Source organism: Oncorhynchus nerka, linkage group LG7, assembly GCF_034236695.1.
Source record: "Oncorhynchus nerka isolate Pitt River linkage group LG7, Oner_Uvic_2.0, whole genome shotgun sequence".
Taxonomy (NCBI): Eukaryota; Metazoa; Chordata; class Actinopteri; order Salmoniformes; family Salmonidae; genus Oncorhynchus; species Oncorhynchus nerka.
The window spans coordinates 83,804,663-83,831,356 of record NC_088402.1 but is presented as its reverse complement, the minus strand read 5'-3'; the positions used below and the strand labels follow the sequence as shown (position 1 = coordinate 83,831,356).

Genomic DNA, 26,694 nt, shown 5'->3' with positions numbered 1-26,694 from the left:
ACTTTGTTTATCCGTTTGTCAACCGGAAACAGAAAATACGAACGTTCCTAAGGTCATTTGCAGCTCGCAGTGTGAGTCGGGACGGTGGCGCCCTTTACCAATGTCTGCCTGCTCTTAGGAAAGGTGCGTGTCCGCTTCGGTCGCCCGGCTAGGAATGCGCCTTTCGGCTTTGACGCTTGTTAAATATTGGGGGAAGAAACATTAGTGACAAAGGTGGTTGGTAAAAGTAGATGCATGCTCTGGCATAGTTTTCGTCTGTAGTATATTGTCGTGCGAAGTTGATTCACCAATGTTGATTAATATCTAGCTGACTAGCTAGCTAAGTAGGATAGCTTACTTGCTAGCCCTGGCTGTTTAGCTAGCTATCTTTTGGTGTTGGCTAAACAAGTCTAGCAGGAGATAACCCGATTGATTGTAGACAGCAACCTGTACTTTGAGAGACGAGGGGGTGGAACACGGGCCGGGGGGTTGGGAGGAAAACGACGGGGGAGACGTGAGCCAAGAGCGGCCGATGAGTTCGGACCAGGGCGGAGAGCCGCGGCTGCTGCAGGAGGAGGCTGATCCGGGGCCGAAGACCTGTGGGGAGCAAGAGACACCACTTGGGATCGGGGGAGGATCAGGCGGCATGGTGAGTTGCGGCCTCTAACGCCTACTAGCTAGCTAAGCTAACGTTAGCTAGTCTACACACACCATCCCCCTGCCATTGCCATCTCGTCCCACCAACTTGATTTGTCGCCTGCCGTCATTGCCCTTCTCTAAATAGGGTCATGCTCCAGTCATAGGCTGAGGCCAAGAATATTACCTAATGGTATTACCATATTTTCTGCAAGCTACCAATCTGATTCACATCGAGAAATTGACTGAGATGATTTATGGCTAACGTTACCATATGTTTTGCTGAATGATTGATTCGCTGTCGCTAGCTAAAAGCATTAATATATTGTTTGACGCGTTCTTAACTATGTCATTTAAAATTAGAGTAATGAGTAGTCCCCCAATAACTTAATTTGCCAGCTAAGCTAAATAGCCAAACTAACGTTTTTCTGCCAGTTTAGTCAGCTAACGTTAGCTACTTTGGCAGCGATTGAATTTGCTAGCTTAACAGCCAAGCTAGGAAATGTAGCAATTTGCTGAGTAATCATTATGCAGTGACAAATGTCAATATTTATTATACTATCGATTGGAGATGGCAGGCACGGATATCGCCCAACTAGCTGTGCAACCTCACCAGTAAGCACATTTACCGAATTAAAACTAGCATAATCTCGCCAGACTCTAACTAGCCAACTAACTTGCATTGCAAATACCCGGCCTATGCAGCACAGCAAATATCAGCCGACTTTAAAAACTGGGGCTAACGAGATACAACCAGCAGTAAACTAGCTATCTAGCGAACACTGCACATATGTCGAGATTAATCCGAGTTGTTTCGCTAGACCGAGACTGCTTTCACTGAATTCATGTGTACAGTGTAATGTTTGTTCCATATCACAATAATTGTGAAACCACTCAATCATGAACAGGATATATTGAGATGTGACAGCTGCTATTGCTAGGAGTAGACTACGAGAAGGGTAGATCAATTGTGTAGCAGGTGGTCACTAGGAACGACCCCCAGTGGAAGGGTGCCTTTAGTATTATTTATTTACACGTGCCACTACCTACCTACAGTGAAACAAGAGCAAATTAAATTTGACACCCCTGGCTACGGCCTATTGTCTCACACCTACTCAACATAATTGACAGCTCAACAAGAGATTTCTACGCCTGGTTGGGATTAGTGCCGAGATTTTGTAAAAATCCATCCAATCCTTTATTAAAAGTGTATCGCCTGGGGATCCGCACATGCTCTCGGGAAGATAACTCATTTTCGGATGTTCTATCGATTCTGGAACACTGGGAAGAGGGGGGAAGTGGCACGTGCCTCAAGATATCATTAGAGATGTTGAAGTGCTCACCAGCAGGGGTAGCAGGAGTAACACTCCTTTTTATTTTTGTCGGGTTTGAGATTGACAAGGCTGTCTACCAACAGCCGTTCTGGATTTGGGTTGGCGGTAAAGCGTGCGGAAGAGAGCGCGCTCTCTGCAGAGACATGTGGGTCCCACTGCCAAGGATGTAGGTGGAGAAGAGCGAGAACCGCACGTTGAACTTTAAACTACATCTCAAGTTCTGCTTTTCTCTGTTGCTCGCATTATATTATATGCGTCTTACATATTAGTTATCAAGGAAGTCTAATAAAATGATTTTATTTCTTGAGGTAAGCATCTTTTATTGTTTTAAATGTAGGTTCGGACAACATACTCGTGAGTCGCCAGTGACTAGTGATAGTGGTTTTGTGATCATATGTATCAATCAGTGGTTGGAATGAAAAACATTTATGTGAATTGACCACGAATTAAATTGGTTTCCAATGGCTTATGTTTATGAGTCTTTCGGGTTCGGGGTTTGTGTTGTGCCAATGCTTACATAACGGAAACAAATGTAACACTTTCTTTTAGGCGTTTGATACATACCACATTCGGTTGACATTTGTATTATTGATGTACTGTATTTCAGTAAATGTTGAGACTGTAATCCTGAATAAATGTGATTAGTTACATGATGGTTATTTTATTTGACCTTTTATTTAACTTGGCAAGTCAGTTAAGAACAAATTCTTATTTTCAATGACTCATAGGAACGGTGGATTAACTGCCTTGTTCAGGGGCTGAACGAAAGATTTGTACCATGTCAGCTCGGGGATTCGATCTGGCAACCTTTTGTTTACAAGTCCAATGCTCTAACCACTAGGCTACCTGTCTGCTACATTCTGCTGCCAATGCTAAATAATTGCATAGTACAATTGTTAAACCAATTTGCAGCATGCACAATTTCAATGATTTTCTAATTAACTCGGTGAACTGAGTCAATCTAGAACATAAATTCAACCGGATTTGGGTTTGTTTTGTTTTCAGTATGTGTAAATGCAAATGGGGGTCATGTGTATTTCCCTTGTTGGATGGGGCCAATCAGAGGATATACCCGTAAAGAGAACATCCTGCTTTTATCAGTGTGTATGTATCACTGTGTATGGTGTAATGTACAGTTACATACATCATGTACATCTATTTAATGTTGTCTTGGATTGGAACGGCTTTATATATGCATTTTTCAATCCATACGTTCCATTGTATTTCCTGGGCCCCTGTTCCAAGGTCACCTCCAAGGGCGCAGGTCTGAACCCCAATGCCAAGGTGTGGCAGGCCCCTGCCGATGGCCCCGACGGAGCACAGTGGCCCCCGGCTGACATCACTGAAGGTGAGAAATAACATATAATACTATATACCGTTTAATAACATATAATATTACTGTATATACCATTTAGCAGACTTTTAGCCAAAGCAACTTATTGTTGCGTGTAAAGTACATATAAAATAAAAAGTATATTTTGCTCCAGTAGGAATTGAACCCACAACCCTGTCGTTGCTGGCACCCTACCTAAGAATCATAATCATATTTGGTTTATATAATACTTTTCCAAATGTTCAAATCGCTTTTACATTGTAAGGGAATTTCATCTTATCCACCAAATCAATTCAATAAACTTTATTAGTCCACGATTAGTTATTATTGCTGACAGCAGGAAGCACCTACCAATATATATACTGTACCATACATGATATCAATGCCACATGTACTGAAATCTATAGGCCTGTTTTTATTGAGAACATAATCTCTCTTTATTGAAAAGGGCCAAGAGGGTGCAGCAGGAGACATGTAGGAAGTCAATCATGGGGAACCCTGTTGCACCCTCTTTCAGTCCCAGTGCAGGCCTCTAGGGTGTTAGGATCTCAAATGGGAGACTAAATATTCTTACACTATTATTCTCATAACTAATAAATCTAATAATAATGGTGCCCCTGTCGCTCCCACTCTCTCCCATCCAGGTTATTCTGAGTCTGTGCCCTCCACCGGTTGTAAACCGTACAGGGTAGGCTTCACCACCCTGGAGGACAGCAGCTCCTCCGCAGCAGCCACAGCTGAGATCACTGTGAACGGCATGGATCCTCCAGACCTGGCCTTTACCCCTGCTGAGACTACAACTGGGACCTTGGGTTAGTTATAAAGCATGGTGGACTAAACTACAGTACCCATAATCCACCACAAGATTAAGGCTGTTAGTCTAATTATATCATAGCCACAAGGCTGTATGTTTCTCACTGACAAATTACAACACTGTTACAAATGCATTATCCGGGCAGACCTCTTACATATGTCTTTTCGGGCCTCATGTAATTATCTGACATTATTGCATACTCACTGAACACATGTTGGTTTGAAGGGGAGACCAAGCTGACAGAGGAACAGCCCCTCTCGTCAGAGAACCTGACAGAGTCCCTCAAGAAAGAGCTGGAGTTCTACTTCTCTCGGTGAGGACACATGTTTTAGGTTAGGTGTTCTACCTCTAGGTGAGCGTAATTGTTCCTATGCTTGAAATGGGAGAAACTACCTGAACTTGTCCAATAACTGCTTGTATTTTTTTAGTTGCAAAACATTTTACTACATTATGCCCTGCTGAATGACCCAGAGTCTTGTGGTTTTTGGATAAGTGATTTTAATGAGTGTATTCCTTCGAATACGTGTGCATGGTTGATAGCATGCATCTTTTACGATTTGACCTTAGTCCCTCGTTTGTTGTGTAGGGAGAACCTGTCCAAGGACCTATACCTGATGTCCCAGATGGACAGTGACCAGTTTGTCCCCATATGGACCATCGCCAGCATGGAGAGCATCAAGGCCCTCACTACTGACATGGAGCTCATCCTGGACGTGCTCCGATGTAAGGGGACTAAACCTTTCTTTTATTTGTGTTTTTTCCTACTTTTCTTGGAACCATGTAACTTGGTCCCAAATCTGTTTTTTTGTCTGTTCTTGCCAACTCCTATGGTAATACCGTGACCATAGGAGTTGGCAAGACTGCACAAACAGTTCTGTGACCGCGTGGGCTTGTGATCAAATGGTAGGGATTTTTTAAACGCACCTAGGGCAATGCGTTTATGCCCCGCCCCACACTACAATGCTAGTTACTGTATGTGGATCAATAATGATGTCATTTGTGTCCCTGAGCCTGACATGCTTGTGGTTCTCAGCCTCTCCAATGGTTCAGGTGGATGAGCAAGGAGAGAAGGTGCGCCCTGATCACAAACGCTGCATCATCATACTGAGGGAGGTTCCTGAGACGACACCTGTAGAGGTAAGACAACCATGTCTGTCATGTTATAATCAATATACAACCATGTTACAGGCATTGTCTTATTGAAAAGGGTGAATTGGTGTAAGTACACCTCCGTCAGTCACATTTGCTGTATTTAATCACATTTTTCTTCTTTGTTCCCTAAGGAAGTGGAGGCTCTCTTTAAAAGTGATGACTGTCCGAAAGTCATTAGTGTAGAGTTTGCGCACAACAACAACTGGTACATCACATTCCAATCTGACACTGATGCTCAACAGGTAAGCTGGATCTGATTGGTTTATAAAGCAGTGTTAAGGCTTCTGATTGGTGTAATGGGCATTAAGCTGTTATCAGAATTACTTCCTGTCTGAGTCTTTCTGTCCTTTTCAGGCACACAGATATCTAAGAGAAGAGGTGAAAACATTTCAGGGAAAACCTATCATGGTGAGTTGCATTATAACACTATCAATCACTTGCGAATTAAGTCTGCAATTTCCCCCAACTAGCACATCCCTTTATTGATCTCTTCTCCCTTCCCAATTATGTTGTGAAGCAAAAGACACATTTCACAAGTAAAAAAAAAACGTTCCACTCCTTCCTTCCAGGCGAGGATAAAAGCCATCAACACATTCTTTGCTAAGAATGGCTACCGTAGCATGGACAGCAGCCTGTACACAGCCCAGCAGTCTGCCCCAACCCAGACCCAGTACAACCCTAACCTGTACATGCAACACGTGTACAGCCCTCAGCAGCAGTACCCTCTCTACGGCATCGTACCACAGACCTGGACAACCTCTCCTACACCCTACTTCGAGACTCCTCTGGTGAGCATCGTAAACTTTATCCTTTTAAATGGTGTTATAAATAATATGGAAAATATTTGGTGAGATGCAGAACGCTATAAACTAATCCCAGTAAATTGTGTTAACTGTAATTTCATTCATTTATATAGGTTAGTCTTGGTAACTTCTCTTGTACATGAGGTGACATTTACAATTAAAAAAATACATGAAGTTATTGCTTATTCAACATTGATCTGTATAAAGGGGATTGCTGTACACTGCGGCTGACCCTGTGCTTCCAACCCATCTGTGTGTGTTAGGCTGATCAGACAAAAGGGATAAATTCTGTTGTCTAAGAAATAAATGAAATTATTATTTCCCCATCTCTTCAGGCACCATTTCCCAACAGTGGCTTTGTGAATGGATTCAGTTCTCCTGGACACTACAAGACTGGCAACAACTCCCTCCACATAACTCGCCCCTTCAACAGAAACCGGTACGTTGAAAGTTGGTCTAGTATTCTCTGAAGTACAATGAGTTTCTTTCTGTGGGTGAATCTGCTTCGAATCCATGATTTCCAGTTTGTGAGTGGGGTAAATGGTTAAACCATAGGAACATTGGTGACTTGAAAAGGACTTTGATATTTTGTTTTTAATTCTCTGTAGAGCAAGGCTTCAGCCACACAAAAATTGTAGATTGGGAATGTTTTTTTAATTCAAGATTATCTATCAAAAGCACACAGTATGTCTGCTGTTAACTTTATGCTGCTCATCCAAAAAGGGTTGACTTGGGTTGAACTTTTGACTGACAGTTGATGAATGCATATATAAATGAATTAATGTTCATGAGTCTGTGGCCGTAAGATATACAGTGCCTTCGGAAAGTGTTCAGACCCCTTGACTTTCTCCACATTTTGTTACGTTACAACCTTATTCTCAACTTTATTAAATTAACAAAATTCCTCATCAATCTACACACACTTTTATTTTATTTCACCTTTATTTAACCAGGTAGGCAAGTTGAGAACAAGTTGTCATTTACAATTGCGACCTGGCCAAGATAAAGCAAAGCAGTTTGACACGTACAACAACAACACAGAGTTACACATGGAGTAAAACAAACATACAATACCCCATAATGACAAAGCGAAAACAGGTTTGTAGAACCTTTTGCAAAATTATTAAACATTTAAAAAAAAAAAGCAGGGCCTCCCGAGTGGTGCAACGGTCTAAGGCACTGTGTCACAGTGGTAGCTGTGTCCCTACAGATCCTGGTTTGATTCCGGTGTCGCAGCCAGGCGCGACCTGGAGACCCATGAGGCGGTGCACAATTGTCCCATTGCGCTCTAGCGACCAGCTGTATGGTGTTTTATTCTGACATGTTGGTGCGGCTGGCTTCCGTGGTTGTGTTTCAGAGGACACACGGCTCTCGACCTTTGCCTCTCCCGAGTCCGTACGGGAGTTCGAGCGATGGGACAAGACTGTAACTACCAATTGGATACCACTGGGGAGATAAAGAGCAAAAACTGTAAAACGGATAACATATTTGCATAAGTATTCAGACTCTTTGCTATAAGACTCAAAATTGAGCTCAGTTGCATCGTGTTTCCATTGATCATTCTTGATATGTTTCTACAACTTGATCGGAGTCCACCTGTGGTAAATTAAATTGATTGGACATGATTTGGAAAGACACACACCTGTCTATATACTGTAAGGTCCCACAGTTGACCGTGCTTGTCAAAGCAAACACAAAGCCATGAGGTCGAAGGAAAGGTCTGTAGAGCTCAGAGACAGGATTGTGTCGATGCACAGATCTGGGGAAGGGTACCAAAACATTTATGCGGCATTGAAGTTTCCCAAGAACACAGTGGCCTCAGTCATTATTAAATGGAAGAAGTTTGGAACCACCGAGACTCTTCCTAGAGCTGGCTGCCCGGCCAAACTGAGCAATCGGGGAGAGGGGCCTTGTTCAGGGAAGTGACCAAGAACATGGTCACTCTGACAGAGTTCTTAAAGACTCAAATCATGAGAAACATGATTCTCTGGTTTGATGAAACCAATATTGAACTCTTTGGCCTGAATGCCAAGCGTCCTATCCGGAGGTAACCTGGCACCACCACTGCAGTGAAGCTTGGTGGCAGAATCGAGCTGTGGGGATGTTTTTCAGCGGCAGGTACTGGGAGACTAGTCCGATTCGAGGGAAAGATGAACAGCGCTGTCCTTGATGAAAACCTGTCCAGAACACTCAGACTGGGGCGAAGGTTCACCTTCCAACAGGACAACGACCCAAAGCACACAGCCAAGACAATGCAGAAGTGAGTGGCTTCGAGACGAGTCTCTGAAATTTCCTTGAGTCGCCCAGCCAGAGCCTGGACTTGAAACCCTATCGAATATCTCTGGAGAGACCTGAAAATGGCTGTGCAGCAACGCTCCCCATCCAACCTGACAGAGCCTGAGAGGATCTGCAGAGAAGAATGGGAGAAACTCCCCAAATGTGCCATGCTTGTAGTGTCATACCCAATAAGAATCGTGGCTGTAATCGCTGCCCAAGGTGCTAAAACAAAGTACTGAGTAAAGGGGTCTGAATACTTATGTAAATGTGATATTTTATTTAAAATAACCATTTCTAAACCTCTTTTTGCTTTGCCATTATGGGGTATTGTGTGTGTGTGTGTGTGTTGATTTTAGAATAAGCCTGTAACTTAATGTGGACTAAGTCAAGGGGTCTGAATACTTTCTGAATGCTGTGTATATGCCATTTAGGCTTCCATAAAACCAAAGAGGATGCATTTCAATATGAGTAGTTTATGGGTATTACTGACTGAACCGCTCCCTGTTCTCTTACGGTCTGTCCCCACAGTGTCCCCCTCTATTCAAGAAAGAAAGTAGTAAATACCTTCAGGTACAGCCATTATACTGTCTAGAATCAGCTTCATCGCTTTGTCAGTTCATAACAGTTCAGTTTTAACCCATCTCTTACCATACCAGTCGACAACCTAATGGCAAAATCTAGAACTGGGCCCAAGCCTTGGCTCTAAGAGCAAGATTTGTCCATTCATAACATCTTATAGCAGTTTATAACAGTACAGCTCATTAATTTTACCGTAATCAATGTTAAGATACAGTATGTTCTTGCATAATGAAAAGCTAGAATTTGTTAACTCATTTGACCTAACTTATGTTTAGACGCTGTTTATATGAGCGATTCTAAATGGGCCAGATCATAGTTAGGCTAAGTGACCTAGCAAGCCCTCCATTTAGTCAACTGTTCTCTCATCATCCTGACCATCCATCCATCTGGTTTCTTTTCATCATTTATCTCTTAAGTTTAATTTAGATGTTTCATTATTAGAGCTGTACTTTGGTAATGTAGTCATGTTACCAAATACATATGTCCTTTACTAAGAAGTGAGTGAGATCCTATGACATCTGATTCATATGATGACTGTATAAATAAGACCACTTGCTGCTGTAGCCAGGGCAATGGAGATTTGGTCAGTCCAAAATATTTGGCTGGTACATTTTAATTTGTCAACTGCCATTTCAACCTGAATTAAAAAGTAATCTCATTTGAGCTGGAGAACTGGTACGGGAAACCACTTGTTAATATTGTATGGTGGTTTACATTGAGAAATGCATCCACTGCTTTTTAACAAATAAGCTCAGCAAAAAAAGAAACATCCGCTCACTGTGAACTGCATTTATTTTCAGCAAACTTAACACGTGTAAATATTTGTGTGAACATAAGATTCAACAACTGAGACACAAACTGAGCAAGCTCCACAGACATGTGACTAACAGAAATGGAATAATGTGTCCCTGAACAAAGGGGGAGGTCAAAAGTAACAGTCAGTATCTGGTGTGGCCACCAGCTGCATTAAGTACTGCAGTGCATCTTATCCTCATGGACTACACCAGATTTGCCAGTTCTTGCTGTGAGATGTTACCCCACTCTTCCACCAAGGCATCTGTAAGTTCCTGGACATTTCTGGGGGGAATGGCCCTAGCCCTCACCCTCCAATCCAACAGGTCCCAGACGTGCTCAATGGGATTGAGATCCGGGCTCTTTGCTGGCCATGGCAGAACACTGACATTCCTGTCTTGCAGGGTATCGCACACAGAACAAGCAGTATGGTTGGTGGCATTGTCATGCTGGAGAGTCATGTCAGGATGAGCCTGCAGGAAGGGTACCACATGAGGGAGGAGGATGTCTTCCCTGTAACGCACAGCGTTGAGATTGCCTGCAATGACAACAAGCTCAGTCCGATGATGCTGTGACACACCGCCCCAGACCATGACGACCCTCCACCTTCAAATCAATCCCTCTCCAGAGTACATGCCTCGGTGTAACGCTCATTCATTCGATGATAAACGCGAATCCGGCCATCACCCGTGGTGAGACAAAACCGCAACTCGTCAGTGAAGAGCACTTTTTGCCAGTCCTGTCTGGTCCAGCAACAGTGGGTTTGTGCCCATAGGCGACGTTGTTGCCGGTGATGTCTGGTGAGGACCTGCCTTACAACAGGCCTACAAGCCCTCAGTCCAGCCTCTCTCAGCCTATTGCGGACAGTCTGAGCACTGATGGAGTGATTGTGCATTCCTGGTGTAACTCGGGCAGTTGTTGTTGCCATCCTGTACCTGTCCCGCAGGTGTGATGTTCGGATGTACCGATCCTGTGCAGATGTTGCTACACGTGGTCTGCCACTGCGAGGACGATCAGCTGTCCGTCGTGTCTCCCTGTAGTGCTGTCTTAGGCTTCTCACAGGACGGACATTGTAATTTATTGCCCTGGCCACGTCTGCAGTCCTCATGCCCCCTTGCAGCATGCCTAAGACACGTTCACGCAGATAAGCAGGGACCCTGGGTATCTTTGTGTTTTTCGGAGTCCGTAGAAAGGCCTCTTTAGTGTCCTAAGTTTTCATAACTGTGACCTTAATTGCCTACCGTCTGTAAGCTGTTAGTGTCTTAACGACCGTTCCATAGGTGCATGTTTAATAATTGTTTATGGTTCATTGAACAAGCATGGGAAAGTGTTTTAAACCCTTTACAATGAAGATCTGTGAAGTTATTTGGATTTTTTACAAATTATCTTTGATAGACAGGGTCCTGAAAATGGGACGTTTCTTTTTTTGCTGAGTTTACATTTGTAAGAATCCGACCATAGCAGGAACACACAATGAAAGTGTCACGTTCTATTGTACTCTTATGCAAACACTGGTTGGACCTTAAGACGAAAACATTGAAGTTCATAGAGGAAGTGCAGGCTGTAGAGATTAGGTCTGGTGCGCTCCTCTCATTGAATTTATTTATATATATCTATATCTGTCCTGATGAGCGCTAAGTTTGAGATCTGAAGGTCTTCAAGTATGGATTGGAAAAAACAAACCAATGGAAGGAAGAGGAAGTATTGTAATCTCTTACCAAGTTCATCTTTTTGTGGTTTTCTTTGCTTGCCTCTGTATTTGTCATCAGGAGTTGGCCAACATACTGCATGCTATTATTTTATTGCCCACCACATATTCCCGTCCCAGTTGTGCCAAGATTAGCCTCTAACTCTGGGTCGTATTCATTAGGGCACACCGGAGCAAAACGTTTTGCAACAGAATTACATTTTTCTTTTTGGTTTAGTACTGGAAGTCCCTCCCTGTTTGTCAGTTTTCTGTTTGGGTCCTATTGAATACGACCCAGATGTATCTAAACCTGGTCGGATCTGTTATCACATCTCCTTCGTCCTCCAGGAACCATGTGAAACCCCAGGTGGGGAGACCAGGTGAAGTGACCCCTACATCTGTGGCCCCTGTCCCCCTGGAGAGCTTGACTGGCCTGAGGAGCCCTCAGCCCCCCACCACCAACCCTGGGCCCCTCCAGACCCCTCCGGACCCGACCTCAACCTTCCCCCACCTCTCCTCCACCTCCTCGGACCCCAATGATGACGGAAGCATGTCTGTACGCGGAAGGTGAGCCTGACACTATTATTAACCTTGGTGTTTTAACTGGTAAAAATTCTCTGGACCTGATGTTTTGACGTAACAGGCAGTGAGATATTGTTCCCCCCTATTGGAACAATGAAGTTGGGTTTTTGAAGTGGTGAATTCCTCTGAGTCATCTCAGACCTAGTGATGACAACTTGATGCACAGGAGGGAAATCAGGCTGTGGAGCGAGAATGGTTTTGGGATTCTTTCTCCTCTACCTCTGCTCCCCCTCTCTACCTCTGCTCCCCCTCTCTACCTCTGCTCCTCCTCTCCCCGAAGCTATTATCTTCTACACCTGTCCCGATGAGGGCTAAGATTATGAGATCTGAAGGTCTGAGATGGAGAATGTAAAACCAATCAGTTTACAGAGAACCAAGTGTACAAATTTCAGCACCATCTCTAAAAGAGAAGCATCTCTTCTGTCCTCCATTACAGAAGGACGACATACAGAGGCACGCGAAGGAGGAGAGAGGATGAGCGGATCACGGTAACGTTACGAAATTAACTAGAGTAACTATGTAGAGTTGGCTTTTGCATAACGTATTTAATTAGGACCAACCCGGTTATCTACTTCCTGGTGCATGTCTGTTGTTTTTAAGCTTATGGTTTAATGTCTGTTACATTGTGTGGATGTACATTGAGTTTTATGGTGCAAAATGAGTTTCCTCGTTGAGGGCATTAACATGTTCATAATGTTCTCTCTTGGTCCTTCCAGAGACCCGTCCCTCTGGCTGAGGTAAAGGTGGCGCCCCCTAAGTTTGACCTGGCTACTACTAGTTTCCCCCCGCTGCCGGGCTGTGTGGCCAGTACCCAGGGAGAGCCCCTACTGGAGAACAGGATGTCTGACGTGGTGCGAGGACTGAACAGGGACAAGGTAAACACTGGATCCCTGTGGTTGTTCATACCTTAATACTGAGATGGATACAATTAACTTAGACTGTTGTATAAATCACACTTTGACACATCAATGGAAAATGGGAGTTACACATGCAGATCAAGTCATATGCTCACTTCAGTGTGCCCTCCTCTCTGTAGACAACGGAACTAGCCAACAAGGAAGTGAGTGCTGGCCCAGCCTCAGCCCCAGGACATGAGGAGGTAGTGTCTGTCTCTAGTCTTGTTCAGCCTACAGCCAAACTTGCTGTACACCCTCAAGCACCCCCCGCCCCTGTCCCAGCCCCCAGGTAAGGAAACAGGCTGGAGTCTGCTCATTTTTGGGGGGGGTCAGTTCTGTCATTTCACGTACTCTTTGTTTAGAGACTAAATGAATACCTACGAGTGGAAAGTATTCTACTTCTTAGGCCTATCAGCTGGTCATTCTGCTCATCAGCATTTTCATGTAAAGGTTGAATTGACTAGAATCATGATATGTAGAGGTCAAACAGGGAGGTACAGGTCTGCCTCAGTCCTAATGGTGTTTTTAATTTTCTTCTGTAGCGTACCACATCAGGAGAAGAAGTGGGATAGAGTGGCAGAGCCCTCAGCCCCCAAAGTCACGCCACATAGACGTGCTATCTCTGGGGCCAACCCAACCGGACCCCCCTCCACACAGCCAGCTGTGTCTGGCCCCAAGCCCCAAGCCAGAACAGTGTCCTCTACACCAGTTACACCGAGCACCCTGGCCTCCACCACCACCACCACCACTACTACTACCAATGCACCACTTGTAAGACACCATGGCTTATACTGGACCTCTACTCTAGCCATTTACACATGATTTGGATCTGTGTTACATAACAATTGCTTCTTTGTCTTATGAAATGTAATTCATTTCCCTTCTCTGACCTTAGCCCAAATATCTACATCTAACTCTTTAAAAAAAAATCTCTCCTTCAGGAGCCCCGCAAGCTCAGCTATGCCGAGGTGTGCCAGCGAGCCCCCCCTCCAGGCCCCCCAGCCTCGGCCTCATCCACACCAACCCAGCCGCTGCGTGAGCAGCGTGTCAACAAAGCAGAGGAGCCAGGATCCAGCTCCACCACCAGCCCAGACGACCACACCAGGGGAGATCGGCAGGACAAGGCCCAGGAGAGGGATGGGGGCTGGGAGTGCAAGGAGAGCCGACCACGTGACCGTGACCATCGAGACCGTGACTCCCGGGATGGACGGTACTATCGCAACAATGGACCCCCCAGACAGGGGGGCTCTGGGGGCCTCAAGTTCCATGAACAGAGACGGGGTCCCCAACTGGCCCGACGCAGCTCCCCCCAAGGATGCCCCCGACACACTGGCAAAGAGCAGAACATCCCCCCGGTATCGCCAAAGTAAAACTTCTGATATGACTGATGAAAACAAACAAACAAAAGTGTGATATATATATATATATATATATATAAAGAAAATCAATGCATATAAAAGTAACAACCTTAGTGGTAAACCCCCCCCGCCTCCTGGAACATTGTCCCAGAGAAAGAAAGAAAAGCTTTGTTATTGAAGTTAAAATGGAAGCCTGGTGACATCCAGGAGAAAGAACCAACATCTAAACAAGTATCGCCCTACTTTCGGAGTGATTTGAAAAAGGAAAAAATATATCATTTAGGCCTCGTAAACAAATCTATTATTAGCCGAATTTAAAAACAGTGATTTATTTGGAGTTAGTTTCCTTTGCCTCTCTGCTGGGGAGAGGTTGTACACTGGGCCCTGTATTAAGGCCCTCTACATTTTTTAGATTTTAAACAATAGATGTTGGTCTACAAGGAACATATGCACTAAAGAACTTAACATACATGCATATGTTGTGTACATAACAAAGATATCACTAACAACGACTAGTTTTTTTTTTTTTTTGCTGTACGTTCGTCAAGGATGAATGACTGACTGAAATAAGATGTGATTGATTGAGATCAGTTTTTTGCTTTGTTTTGTTGCTAAGCAAACAGATTGGAACAGAGTGCTACAGTTCAGTTCATTGGTTTTCATGGAACAAATGAACAAAGAATCAACTACCTGAAATTGGCCAGTTAGACATGATCCTCTTAATAATGTTTATTCATGAAAAATGTTAATGATATGAGCGTTGTTAATGATTGGCTCACCTATGTTATCAGTAAAGAATTCAACCAAAATAATTGGTAATAATGAAGTTACAGTTGTATGCCCCGCCCCCCCCAGCTGTCTATGTGGCATATACAGGTAACTGCCAAAATAAAGGAAACCCCAACATAAAGTCTCTCTTAATAGGACATTGGGCCACCACGATCTGCCAGAACGGCCTCAGTGCACCTTGGCATCATAGATTCTCCAAGTGTCTGGAACTGTATTGGAAGGATGTGACACCATTATTCCACAAGAAATTCCTAATTTGGTGTTTTGTTGGTGGTGGAAAACGCTGTCTCAGGCGCCACTCCAGAATCTACTATAAGTGTTTAATTTGGTTGAGATCTGGTGACAGCCATGGCATATGGTTTACATTGTCAGTGCTCTGTGGATGGGGGCATTGTCATCCTATATTGGCATAGCCATGGTAGCCAAAATAATGGCCTGGCCAGTACTTATTTATTCAACCTTAATTGTGATGGGATGTTAATTGCTTAATTAACTCAGGAACCACACCGGTGTTGATCTCATTTATTTAAGTGTTTCCCTTATTTTGTCAGCTAACTGTATGTGACTCTGCTTTGTTGTTGCAAACTGAGGTCCACTTGGGGTAAGAGCATTCCTCAGCCTGTTTAGATCGCAGTTTCCTGTTCATTTTCAAGTTATTTCATCTCTTATATTCATTTCCTGATATATTTGTATTTGGAAACCTAGGAAATGTATATGTTGATGGGTGCCAGTCTGTTTCTGCCTTTACTTATGGAATTGTCATGTTTGGCTTGACATTGACAACAATGGGGTTGGTAAGAGCACAAATAGATCTGGGACCAGGCTGAAAGGTTGACACGGTCAAACCTGACTGCTTAGGTTGACAAGTGCGCCTGAATGGTCTTGGCAAGATCTGTTTGGTTTCTCCCCACATCAATGCAGGATATTCAGGTTTAGCAACTCATTTTTGTGTATTGTAAAAAATAAATTAAAAAAATATTGTTTAGAAGTATCAGATTGAGGTAGGGGTAGTGCAGTGTTTCCCCAAACTCAGTCCTCCCCTGGGTGCACGTTTTAGTTTTTATCCAAATGCCACACGGCTGATTTCAAATAATCAAAACTTGATGATGAGTGTCATTTCAATTGGCTGTGGCGTGCTAGGGCAAAAACCAAGATGTGCTCCCGGGACTGGGTTTGGGAACCCTGGGCTAAAGCGTGCTGTTAACAGAGATGGATTTAGCTATCCTATATAGTAGATTTGGCAGCCAAGTAAAGGGTTAAACAATCAGACCATTTTCATGTGCTATGTGCCAGCTGCCTATAGTTCTAGTTGACGTGGTAGGGTAAGCTTTCTGTGTCCCAAATGGCATCCTAGTCCCTATATAGTGCCCTAACTTTTGACCAGGGCCCTCGTCGAAAGTATTGCACTATATAGGGACCAGGATGCCATTTGGGACGAACACTAGTTGAAAGGTCGGCTTAGTAATGTAGTCCTTCAGGGGGTAAACTCTTTGTCCCAGTTGAACTGAAGAGGTGTCGTATCCTATGCTGTATGGTATTATTATTAACCCTTTGCTAGAGCCGTGTGTGGACGAATGTATTGGTTCTAATGCTGAACATCCAGAGGAAGGGAGGCTGACTTTTGTCAAAGATGTTATCTACCACCATATTGTTTATTTTTAGGGGGAGTTTGCAGTTCTAAAATTGGATAAAAACAGACAGAAATTTGACATGGGGATTTTCAGTTTGGACTGTACCACATTATTTTACTTAAATTGTATTTATTTTAATCCTACTGTTGGTTGGCTGGTTTCCCCAAGGTGTGTGTGTGTGTGTGTGAGTGAGAGCGAATTGGCAAAGAAGCACGCAGATGATGACATTGTATATTGTTTGAGATTTCAGCTGAGAGAAATACTTGATGCATTGACTTTGGGTTTCGTAATGCGGTTTATAATTGAGTTAATCACTCACTGAGGCTGTATTCATGAATGAGTTGTGAGCAGCTAGGGATGTAGTGTGGTGATGCACTAACTTGTTTTTAAAAAGAATCTTACTGTTCAAGTAGTGTGAAAGACTTTTAGAAGCATATGGTAATGATATTAATGTTGACAAGCTTGAGAATCTACAGGAATAGTTTTTTTTCTCTTTTTTTTTCTTTTTTTCTCCATAATGTTTTCAGTAGAATTCTTCTGTAAATTTGAGGTGGCAACAAGCAAATATAGCAACGGATTGATTTTAAGTGTTTGAGACACTAAATTCTAGAACTCTGTATGAAACGTCACCCCAAAAAAATAAATTATTTTGATTTGGCCTTTTGAGTTCTGTTTTTTTATTTTTTTGTGTGTGTGATTTATCAAAGTATGTTATGTTCCTAGTCCAGGCACTATACGTCTGGAATAACCAAGATTAGTCTCATGTCTGGATTACGGCAACTCTGTGCTGGCTGGGCTCCTAGCTCCCGTGCCATCATACCCCTGAAACTCAACCAGAATGTCACAGCGTGCCTGTTGTCAACCTTCCCAAGTCCCCCCGCTCCTTTGCATTCACCGCTGTCTCCCAGTAGAAGCATCCAGTTTCAGAGCCTGATGCTTGCTTACTGTGCAGCAACGGTTACAGCCCCTTCAGTTTATGGTCAAACCTACACCCCAACAAGAACGCTCCATTTTGAGTCTCTCTGAATAAGAGTGCTAAATGTTAATCATATGTTGTGCACTCACACGATTACAACATTGACGATCTATTCTGACCATCTAAGCTTAAAAGAAAACAGACTGACAGTTTGAGAACTGTCCTAGATCATACATATTGTTTTCATTTGTGAATTTCTCATTGATAACATGCGTAGGTGTATTTTGCATGTGAGGGGAACATGTCCCACCCAATATTCCAGATGGCTATTCTGCTATAAACCGTTGTGACGGAGCAGTTTGTTTTCCTATTTGTCTTTAACTTTTGAGTGGTGGAGCTTTCAGGACGTTCACAAACCGCACAGGACAGGTTAGAAAGGAGCGTGACATTTGAAAGCAATGTAGATTTTCTATACTACACACTTATTACCAGATCACAAAACCGTTGATGCATTTCAGTCAATACAAACCATTAATCCTTCAGATTGAAGTTTGGGCTACCCAATTTGACATCTTTGTTATTTAAATCTTAAATCCGTAAACATGGGCACCCTCAGATATTATCCTGACCAACTTGCCCTCCAAATACACCTCTGCTGTTTTCAATCAGGATCTCAGCGATCACTGCCTCATTGCCTGCATTCGCTATGGGTCCGCGGTCAAACGACCACCCCTCATCACTGTCAAACGCTCCCTAAAACACTTCTGCGAGCAGGCCTTTCTAATCGACCTGGCTCGGGTATCCTGGAAGGATATTGACCTCATCCCGTCAGTCGAGGATGCCTGGTTGTTCTTTCAAAGTAATTTCCTCACCATCTTAAATAAGCATGCCCATTTAAAAAAAAAAATAGAACTAAGAACAGTTATAGCCCTTGGTTCACGCCAGACCTGACTGCCCTTGACCAGCACAAAAACATCCTGTGGCGGACTGCACTAGCATCAAATAGTCCCCTCGATATGCAAACTTTTCAGAGAAGTCAGGACAATACACGCAGTCAGTCAGGAAAGCAAAGGCTAGCTTTTTCAAACAGAAATTTACACCCTGTAGCTCTAACTACAAAACGTTTTGGGAGACTAAAGTCCATGGAGAATAAGAGCTCCTCCCAGTTGCCCACTGCTCTGAGGCTGGGAAACACTGTCACCACCAATTAAATCCACCATAATTGAGCATTTCAAGAAGCTGTCTCTACGGCTGGCCATGCTTTCCTCCTGGCTACCCCAACCCTGGCCAACAACTCCGCAGCTACTTGCCCAAGCCTCTCCAGCTTCTCCTTCACCCAAATCCAGATAGCAGATGTTCTGAAAGAGCTGCAAAACCTGGACCTGTACAAATCAGCTGGGCTAGACAATTTGGACCCTCTCTTTAATTATCCACCGCCATTGTTGCAACCTCTATTTACCAGTCTGTTCAACCTGTCTTTTGTATCGTCCGAGATCCCTAAAGATTGGGACGCTGCTGCGGTCATCCTCCTCTTCCAGGGGGTGACACTGTAGACCCAAACTGTTAGACCTATATCCATCCTGCCCTACCTTTCTGAAGTCTTCGAAAGCCAAGTTAATAAACAGATCACTGACCATTTCGAATCCCACCGTACCTTCTCCGCTGTGCAATCCGGTTTCCGAGCTGGTCACGGGTGCACCTCAGCCACACTCAAGGTACTAAACGATATCATAACCACCATCGATAAAAGATTGTACTGTGCAGCCGTCTTCATCGACCTGACCAAGGCATTCGACTCTGTCAATCACCATATTCTCATCAGCAGGCTCAACAGCCTTGGTTTCTCAAATGACTACCTCGTCTGGTTCACCAACTACTTCTCAGACAGATTTCAGTGTGTCAAATCGGAGGGCCTGTTGTCCGGAACTCTGGCAGTCTCTATGGGGGTACCGCGGGGTTCAATTCTCGGGCCAACTCCTTTCTCTATATATCAACGATGTCGCTCTTGCTGCGGGTGATTCCCTGATCCACCTCTACGCTACATATTCGTCTCCAGACCCACTGGCTCCAGGTCATCCATAAGTCTATGCTAGGTAAAGCTCCGCCTTATCTCAGCTCACTGGTCACGATAACACCCACCCGTAGCACGCGCTCCAGCAGGTATATCTCACTGGTCATCCCCAAATCCAACACTTCCTTTGGCCGCCTTTCCTTCCAGTTTTCTGCTGCCAATGACTGGAACTAATTGAAAAAAATCGCTAAAGCTTAAGACTTATATTTCCCTCACTAACTTTAAACATCAGCTATCTGAGCAGCTAACCGATCTCTGCAGCTGTACATAGCCCATCTGTAAATAGCCCACCCAATCTACCTACCTCATCCCCATATTGTTTTTATTTACTTTTCTGCTCTTTTGCACACCAGTATTAATACTTGCACATCATCATCTGCTCATCTATCACTCCAGTGTAAATTTGCTAAATTGTAATTACTTTGCTACTATGGCCTATTTATTGCCTCACGCCATTTGCACACACTCTATATAGACTTTATTTTTTTATATTGTGTTATTGACTGTACACTTGTTTATTCCATGTGTAACTCTGTGTTGTTGTTTGTGTCACACTGCTTTGCTTTATCTTAGCCAGGTCACAGTTGTAAATGAGAACTTGTTCTCAAACTAGCTTACCTGGTTAAATAAAGGTTAAATAAAATAAAAAAGACAAAAATTTAGGGCATTTAATTATGTAATGGCAGTAAGGTCAAATCCATGTTTAATCAAATAATTTCTACACTTGTTTCTGATAGCTTGATTGTCTGTTATTACTATTTTAAAACTAAGGGTAGTAGATCTAGAGAAAATATTATTTTCATTTGAATAAAAAAATTGTTTTAGACTAGCAGTACCCAGAGGAAGGAGGCTATATCTCGCCGGTCCCTGGCACAAAAACGTTGAATGGTTTCCTTACCATGAAAGCAGTCTAAGCAGACAGGCCAGTTATGGACCTAAACTGAAACACTCATGAAAATATGAAGGTATTGTACAAGTATACAGTGCATTTGGAAAGTATTAACACATTTTGTTACGTTACACAGCCTTATTCTAAAATGTATTGAATATTTTTTCCCCCTCACCCATCTACACTCAATACCCCATGAAGACAAACTGAAAACATGTTTTTAGAAACTTTTGCAAATGTACAAAAAAAAACAAATACCTTATTACCTATATTGATTGCTAAGTGACTCGAAATTGAGTTCAGGTGCATCCTGTTTCCATTGATCATCCTTGATGTTTTTACAACTTGATTGGAGTCCACCTGTGGTAAATTTAATTGATTGGACATTATTTGGAAAGGCACACACCTCTCTATATACTGTAAGGTCCCACATTTGACAGTACGTGTCAGAGCAAAAACCAAGCCATGAGGTGAAAGGAATTATCCGTAGAGCTCCGAGACAGGATTGTGTTGATGCACAGATCTGAGGAAGGATACCAAAAAATTTCTGCAGCATTGAAGGTCCCCAAGAACACATTGGACTCCATCATTCTTAAATGGAAGAAGTTTGGAACCACCAAGAATCTTCCTAAAGCTGGCTGCCCGGCCAAACTGAGCAATCGGGGGGGAAAGGGTCCTTGGTCAGGGAGGTGACCAAGAACCCGATGGTAACTAACAGAGCTCCAGAGTTTCTCTGGGGAGATGGGAGGAACCTTCCAGAAGGACAACCATCTCTGCAGCACTCTACCAATCAGGCCTGTATGGTAGAGTGGCCAGACGGACGTCACTCCTCAGTAAAAGGCACCTAACAGCCTGCTTGGAGTTTTCCTAAAGGACTCTCAAATCATGAAAAACAAGATTATCTGGTCTGATGAAACCAATTCAGGCCTGAATGCCAAGCGTCAAGTCTGGAGGAAACCTTGCACCATCCCTACGGTGCAGCATGGTGGTGGCAGCATCACGCTGTGGGGATGTTTTTCAGCGGCAGGGACTGGACGACTAGTCAGGATTGAGGGAAAGATAAACAGCGCAAAGTACAGAGAGATCCTTGATGAAAACCTGCTCCAGAACACTCAGGACCTCAAACTAAATGTGTTTTACCTCATTTCTACCAGCATGTTAAATGTGCAGCCAGAGGAAAAACTCTAGACCACCAGTACTCCACACACAGAGACGGGTGCAAAGCTCTCCCTCGACCTCAATTTGGTAAATCTAACCATAATTCTATCCTCCTGACTCCTGCTTACAAGCAAAAATTAAAGCAGGAAGCAGCATTTACTCGGTAAATTAAAAAGTGGTCAGATGAAGCAGATGCTAAGCTACAGGAATGTTTTTCTAGCACAGACTAGAATGTGTTCCGGGATTCTTACGATGGCATTAAGGAGTACACCACATCAGTCACTGGCTTCATCAATAAGTGCATCGATGACGTCGTCCCCATAGTGACTGTACTTACATATCCCAACCAGAGCCATGGATTATAGGCAACATCCGCACTGAGCTAAAGGATAGAGCTACCGCTTTCAAGGAGCGGGACTCTAACCCAGAAGCTTATAAGAAATCCCGCTACTCCCTCCGACGAACCATCAAACAGGCAAATGGTCAATACAGGACTAAGATCGAATCGTACTACACCGGCTCTGATGCTCGTCAGATGTGGCAAGGCTTGCAAACTATTACAGACTACAAAGGGAACCACAGCCAAGAGCTGCCCAGTGACACAAGCCTACCACACAAGCAAAATTACTTCTATGCTCGCTTCGAGGCAAGTAACACTGAAACATGCATGAGATCATTAGCTGTTCCAGACGACTGTGTGATCACACTCTCCACAGCCAATGTAATACCAACATGTTTCAAGCAGAACACCATAGTCTCTGTGCCCACGAACACTAAGGTAACCTGCCTAAATGACTACCGACCCGCAGCACCATGAAGTGCTTTGAAAGGCTGGTCATGGCTCATATCAACACCATTATCCCAGAAACCCTAGACCCACTCCAATTTGCATACCGCCCCAACAGATCCACAGATGATCCAATCTCTATTGCACTCCACACTGGCCTTTCCCACCTTGACAAAGGGAACACCTACAGTTGAAGTCGGAAGTTTACATTCGACTTAGCCAAATACATTTAAACTCAGTTTTTCACAATTCCTGACATGTAATCCTTGTAAAGATTCCCTGTCTTAGGTCAGTTAGGATCACCACTTTATTTTAAGAATGTGAAATGCTAGAAAAATAGTAGAGTGATTTATTTCAGCTTTTATTTCTTTCATCACATTCCCAGTGGGTCTGAAGTTTACATACACTCAATTAGTATTTGGTAGCATTGCCTTTACATTTTTTAACTTGGGTCAAACGTTTCGGGGAGTCTTCCACAAGCTTCCTACAATAAGTTGGGTGAATTTTGGCCCATTGCTCCTGACAGAGCTGGTGTAACTGAATCAGGTTTGTAGGCCTCCTTGCCTCACACACACTTCTTCAGTTCTGCCCGCAAATTGTCCATTGGATTGAGGTCAGGGCTTTGAGATGGCCACTCCAATACTTTGACTTTGTTGTCCTTAAGCCATTTTGCCACAACTTTGGAAGTATGCTTGGGGTCATTGTCCATTTGGAAGACCCATTTGTGACCAAGCTTTAAGTTCCTGACTGATGTCATGAGATGTTGCTTCAATATATCCACATAATTGTCCTCATGATCCCATCTATTTTGTGAAGTGCACCAGTCCCTCCTGCAGTAAAGCACCCCCACAACATGATGCTGCCACCCCCAGGCTTCATGGTTGGGATGGTGTTTTTCTGCTTGCAAGCCTACCCTTTTTTCCTCCAAACATAACGATGGTCATTATGGCCAAACATTTATATATTTTTGTTTCATTATACCAGAGGACATTTCTCCAAAAGTACGATCTTTGTCCCAATGTGCAGTTGTAAACCATAGTCTGGCTTTTTATGGCGGGTTTGGAGCAGTTGCTTCTTCCTTGCTGAGCGGCCTTTCAGGCTATGTCGATATAGGACTTGTTTTACTGTGGCTATAGATACTTTTGTACCTGTTATCTCTAGCATCTTCACAAGGTCCTGTGCTGTTGTTCTGGGATTGATTTGCACTTTTTGCACCAAAGTACGTTCATCTCTAGGAGACAGAACGCGTTTCCTTCCTGAGCGGTATGACGGCTGCGTGGTCCCATGGTGTTTATACTTGGGTGCTATTGTTTGTACAGGTGAACGTGGTACCTTCAGGCGTTTGGAAATTGCTCCCAAGGATGAACCAGACTTGTGGATGTCTACAATTTTTTTTCTGAGGTCTTGGCTGATTTCTTTTGATTTTCCCATGATTTCAAGCAAAGAGGCACTGAGTTTGAAGGTAGGCCTTGAAATACATCCACAGGTACACCTCCAATTGACTCAAATAATGTCAATTAGCCCATCAGAAGCTTCTAAAGCCATGACATCATTTTCTGGAATTTTCCAACCTGTTTAAAGGCACAGTCAACTTAGTGTATGTAAACTTCTGACCCACTGGAATTGTGATACAGTGAATTATAAATGAAATAATCTGTCTGTAAACAATTGTTGGAAAAATGACTTGTGTCATGCACAAAGTAGATGTCTTAACCGACTTGCCAAAACTATAATTTGTTAACAAGACATTTTTGGAATGGTTGGAAAACGAGTTTTAATGACTCCAACCTAAGTGAATGTAAACTTCTGACTTCAACTGTATGTGAGAATGCTATTCATTGACTACAGCTCAGTGTTCAACACCATAGTGCCCTCAAAGTTCATCAATAAGCTAACGACCCTGGGACTTAACACCTCCCTCTGCAACTGGATCCTTGACATCCTGACGGGCCACCCCCAGATGGTAAGGGTAGGTAACAACACATCCGCCACGCTGATCCTCAACATGGGGCCCCCCAGGGGTACATGCTCAGAACCCCTCCCTTACTACTTGTTCTGCGCGGCAGGACACGACTCAAATGCCATCATTGAGTTTGCAGATGACACAACAGTGGTAGGCCTGATCACCGACAACAACAAGAGAACCTATAGGGAGAAGGTCAGAGACCATGTGGTGCAAGGACAACAACCTCTCCCTCAAAGGACATGATTGTCGCTCTTGCTGCTGGTGAGTCTCTGATCCACCTCTACGCAGACGACACCATTCTGTATACTTCCGGCTCTTCTTTGGACACTGTGTTAACAACCCTCCAGGCAAGCTTCAATGCCATACAACTCTCCTTTCGTGGCCTCCAATTGCTCTTAAATACAAGTAAAACTAAATGCATGCTCTTCAACCGATCGCTACCTGCACCTACCCGCCTGTCCAACATCACTACTCTGGACGGCTCTGACTTAGAATACGTGGACAACTACAAATACTTAGGTGTCTGGTTAGACTGTAAACTCTCCTTCCAGACCCATATCAAACATCTCCAATCCAAAGTTAAATCTAGAATTGGCTTCCTATTTCGCAACAAAGCATCCTTCACTCATGCTGCCAAACATACCCTTGTAAAACTGACCATCCTACCAATCCTCGACTTTGGCGAAGTCATTTACAAAATAGCCTCCAATACCCTACTCAACAAATTGGATGCAGTCTATCACAGTGGAATCCGTTTTGTCACCAAAGCCCCATATACTACCCACCATTGCGACCTGTACGCTCTCATTGGCTGGCCCTCGCTTCATACTCGTCGCCAAACCCACTGGCTCCATGTCATCTACAAGACCCTGCTAGGTAAAGTCCCCCCTTATCTCATCTCGCTGGTCACCATAGCATCTCCCACCTGTAGCACACGCTCCAGCAGGTATATCTCTCTAGTCACCCCCAAAACCAATTCTTCTTTGGCCGCCTCTCCTTCCAGTTCTCTGCTGCCAATAACTGGAACGAACTACAAAAATCTCTGAAACTGGAAACACTTATCTCCCTCACTAGCTTTAAGCACCAACTGTCAGAGCAGCTCACAAATTACTGCACCTGTACATAGCCCACCTATAATTTAGCCCAAACAACTACCTCTTTCCCAACTGTATTTAATTTATTTATTTATTTTGCTCCTTTGCACCCCATTATTTTTATTTCTACTTTGCACATTCTTCCATTGCAAAACTACCATTCCAGTGTTTTACTTGCTATATTGTATTTACTTTGCCACCATGGCCTTTTTTGACTTTACCTCCCTTCTCACCTCATTTGCTCACATTGTATATAGACTTATTTTTCTACTGTATTATTGACTGTATGTTTGTTTTACTCCATGTGTAACTCTGTGTCGTTGTATCTGTCGAACTGCTTTGCTTTATCTTGGCCAGGTCGCAATTGTAAATGAGAACTTGTTCTCAACTTGCCTACCTGGTTAAATAAAGGTAAAATAAAACAATTGTGGACTACAGGAAATGGGGGGCTGAACACGCCCCCATTCTCATTGACGGGCTGTCGTGGAGCATTTTGAGAGATTCAAGTTCCTTAGCGTCCACATCACCAACCAAATAACATGTTCCAAGCACACCAAGACAGTCGTGAAGAGGGCACAACAAAACCTATTCCCCCTCAGGAGACTGAAAAGATTTGGCATTGGTCTTCAGATTCTCAAAAGGTTCTTCAGCTGCACCATCGAGAAAAATAAAATATATGGTCTTTGTCTCTCAAAATTATTGTAACTTTAAAAATCTAAATGAAAATAATTCAAATCTAAAAGTTTAAATAAAGGTTAAATAAAACAATTATAATAATTAAACCAAAGAGCACCCTTAGATCGTGGGAAAATGCTGCACTTGACAGTTGCCCTGTAATCATTCCGATGGTGAATGGCTAAGCCTGTAACGCTATTGCAGAGATGTTGATATTACCGGTCGCATTTGATATGGTGAAAACAATGTGTGCGGAGGCAGAGACACAAACTCACAACAATAACTTTGTCAGATAACACTGTGAAACAAATAATTGATGCTATAGCTAGCAGTCAAAAGGAAACTGAAGAAAAAACAACTGAAAACTCCCCACCATATGCTCTCTAAATGGAAGTTAGCTGTGAGGGACAACATGCCCATGCATTGACTTTTGTTCACTATATGTCGGCCCGGGGATGTTAGGACGAGGACAAATGGTTCTGTATCAGTGATGTTC

The 26,694-nt window shown here is 43.5% G+C and overlaps 1 protein-coding gene across 2 annotated transcripts; it reads left to right on the top strand.

The window, feature by feature from the left end:
* The first annotated feature begins 67 nt into the window (after positions 1-67).
* Positions 68-17,301, top strand: LOC115105629 (la-related protein 4-like). 2 transcript variants are annotated; one of them, XM_029627862.2, is made up of 16 exons: positions 68-628; positions 3,195-3,297; positions 3,927-4,094; positions 4,322-4,409; positions 4,683-4,819; positions 5,130-5,233; positions 5,380-5,490; positions 5,603-5,656; positions 5,818-6,036; positions 6,387-6,490; positions 11,735-11,953; positions 12,405-12,456; positions 12,685-12,843; positions 13,005-13,153; positions 13,407-13,635; positions 13,806-17,301. In XM_029627862.2, the coding sequence occupies exons 1-16, from the start codon at positions 512-514 to the stop codon at positions 14,232-14,234; spliced, it is 2,442 nt and encodes an 813-aa protein (XP_029483722.2). In that variant the 5' UTR covers positions 68-511; the 3' UTR covers positions 14,235-17,301. The 2 variants fall into 2 exon arrangements, with proteins under 2 accessions (XP_029483722.2, XP_029483723.2); XM_029627863.2 differs by lacking the exon at positions 68-628 and adding an exon at positions 666-2,257.
* Positions 17,302-26,694: the final 9,393 nt, after the last annotated feature.

Excerpts from the sequence above, each read along its gene's own strand:
- LOC115105629 (XM_029627862.2), top strand. The coding sequence starts at position 512 with ATGAGTTCGGACCAGGGCGGAGAGCCGCGGCTGCTGCAGGAGGAGGCT. Across the intron at positions 6,491-11,734 it reads CGCCCCTTCAACAGAAACCG|GAACCATGTGAAACCCCAGG; the intron begins GTACGTTGAAAG and ends TTCGTCCTCCAG. Across the intron at positions 13,154-13,406 it reads GCCCCTGTCCCAGCCCCCAG|CGTACCACATCAGGAGAAGA; the intron begins GTAAGGAAACAG and ends TTTCTTCTGTAG.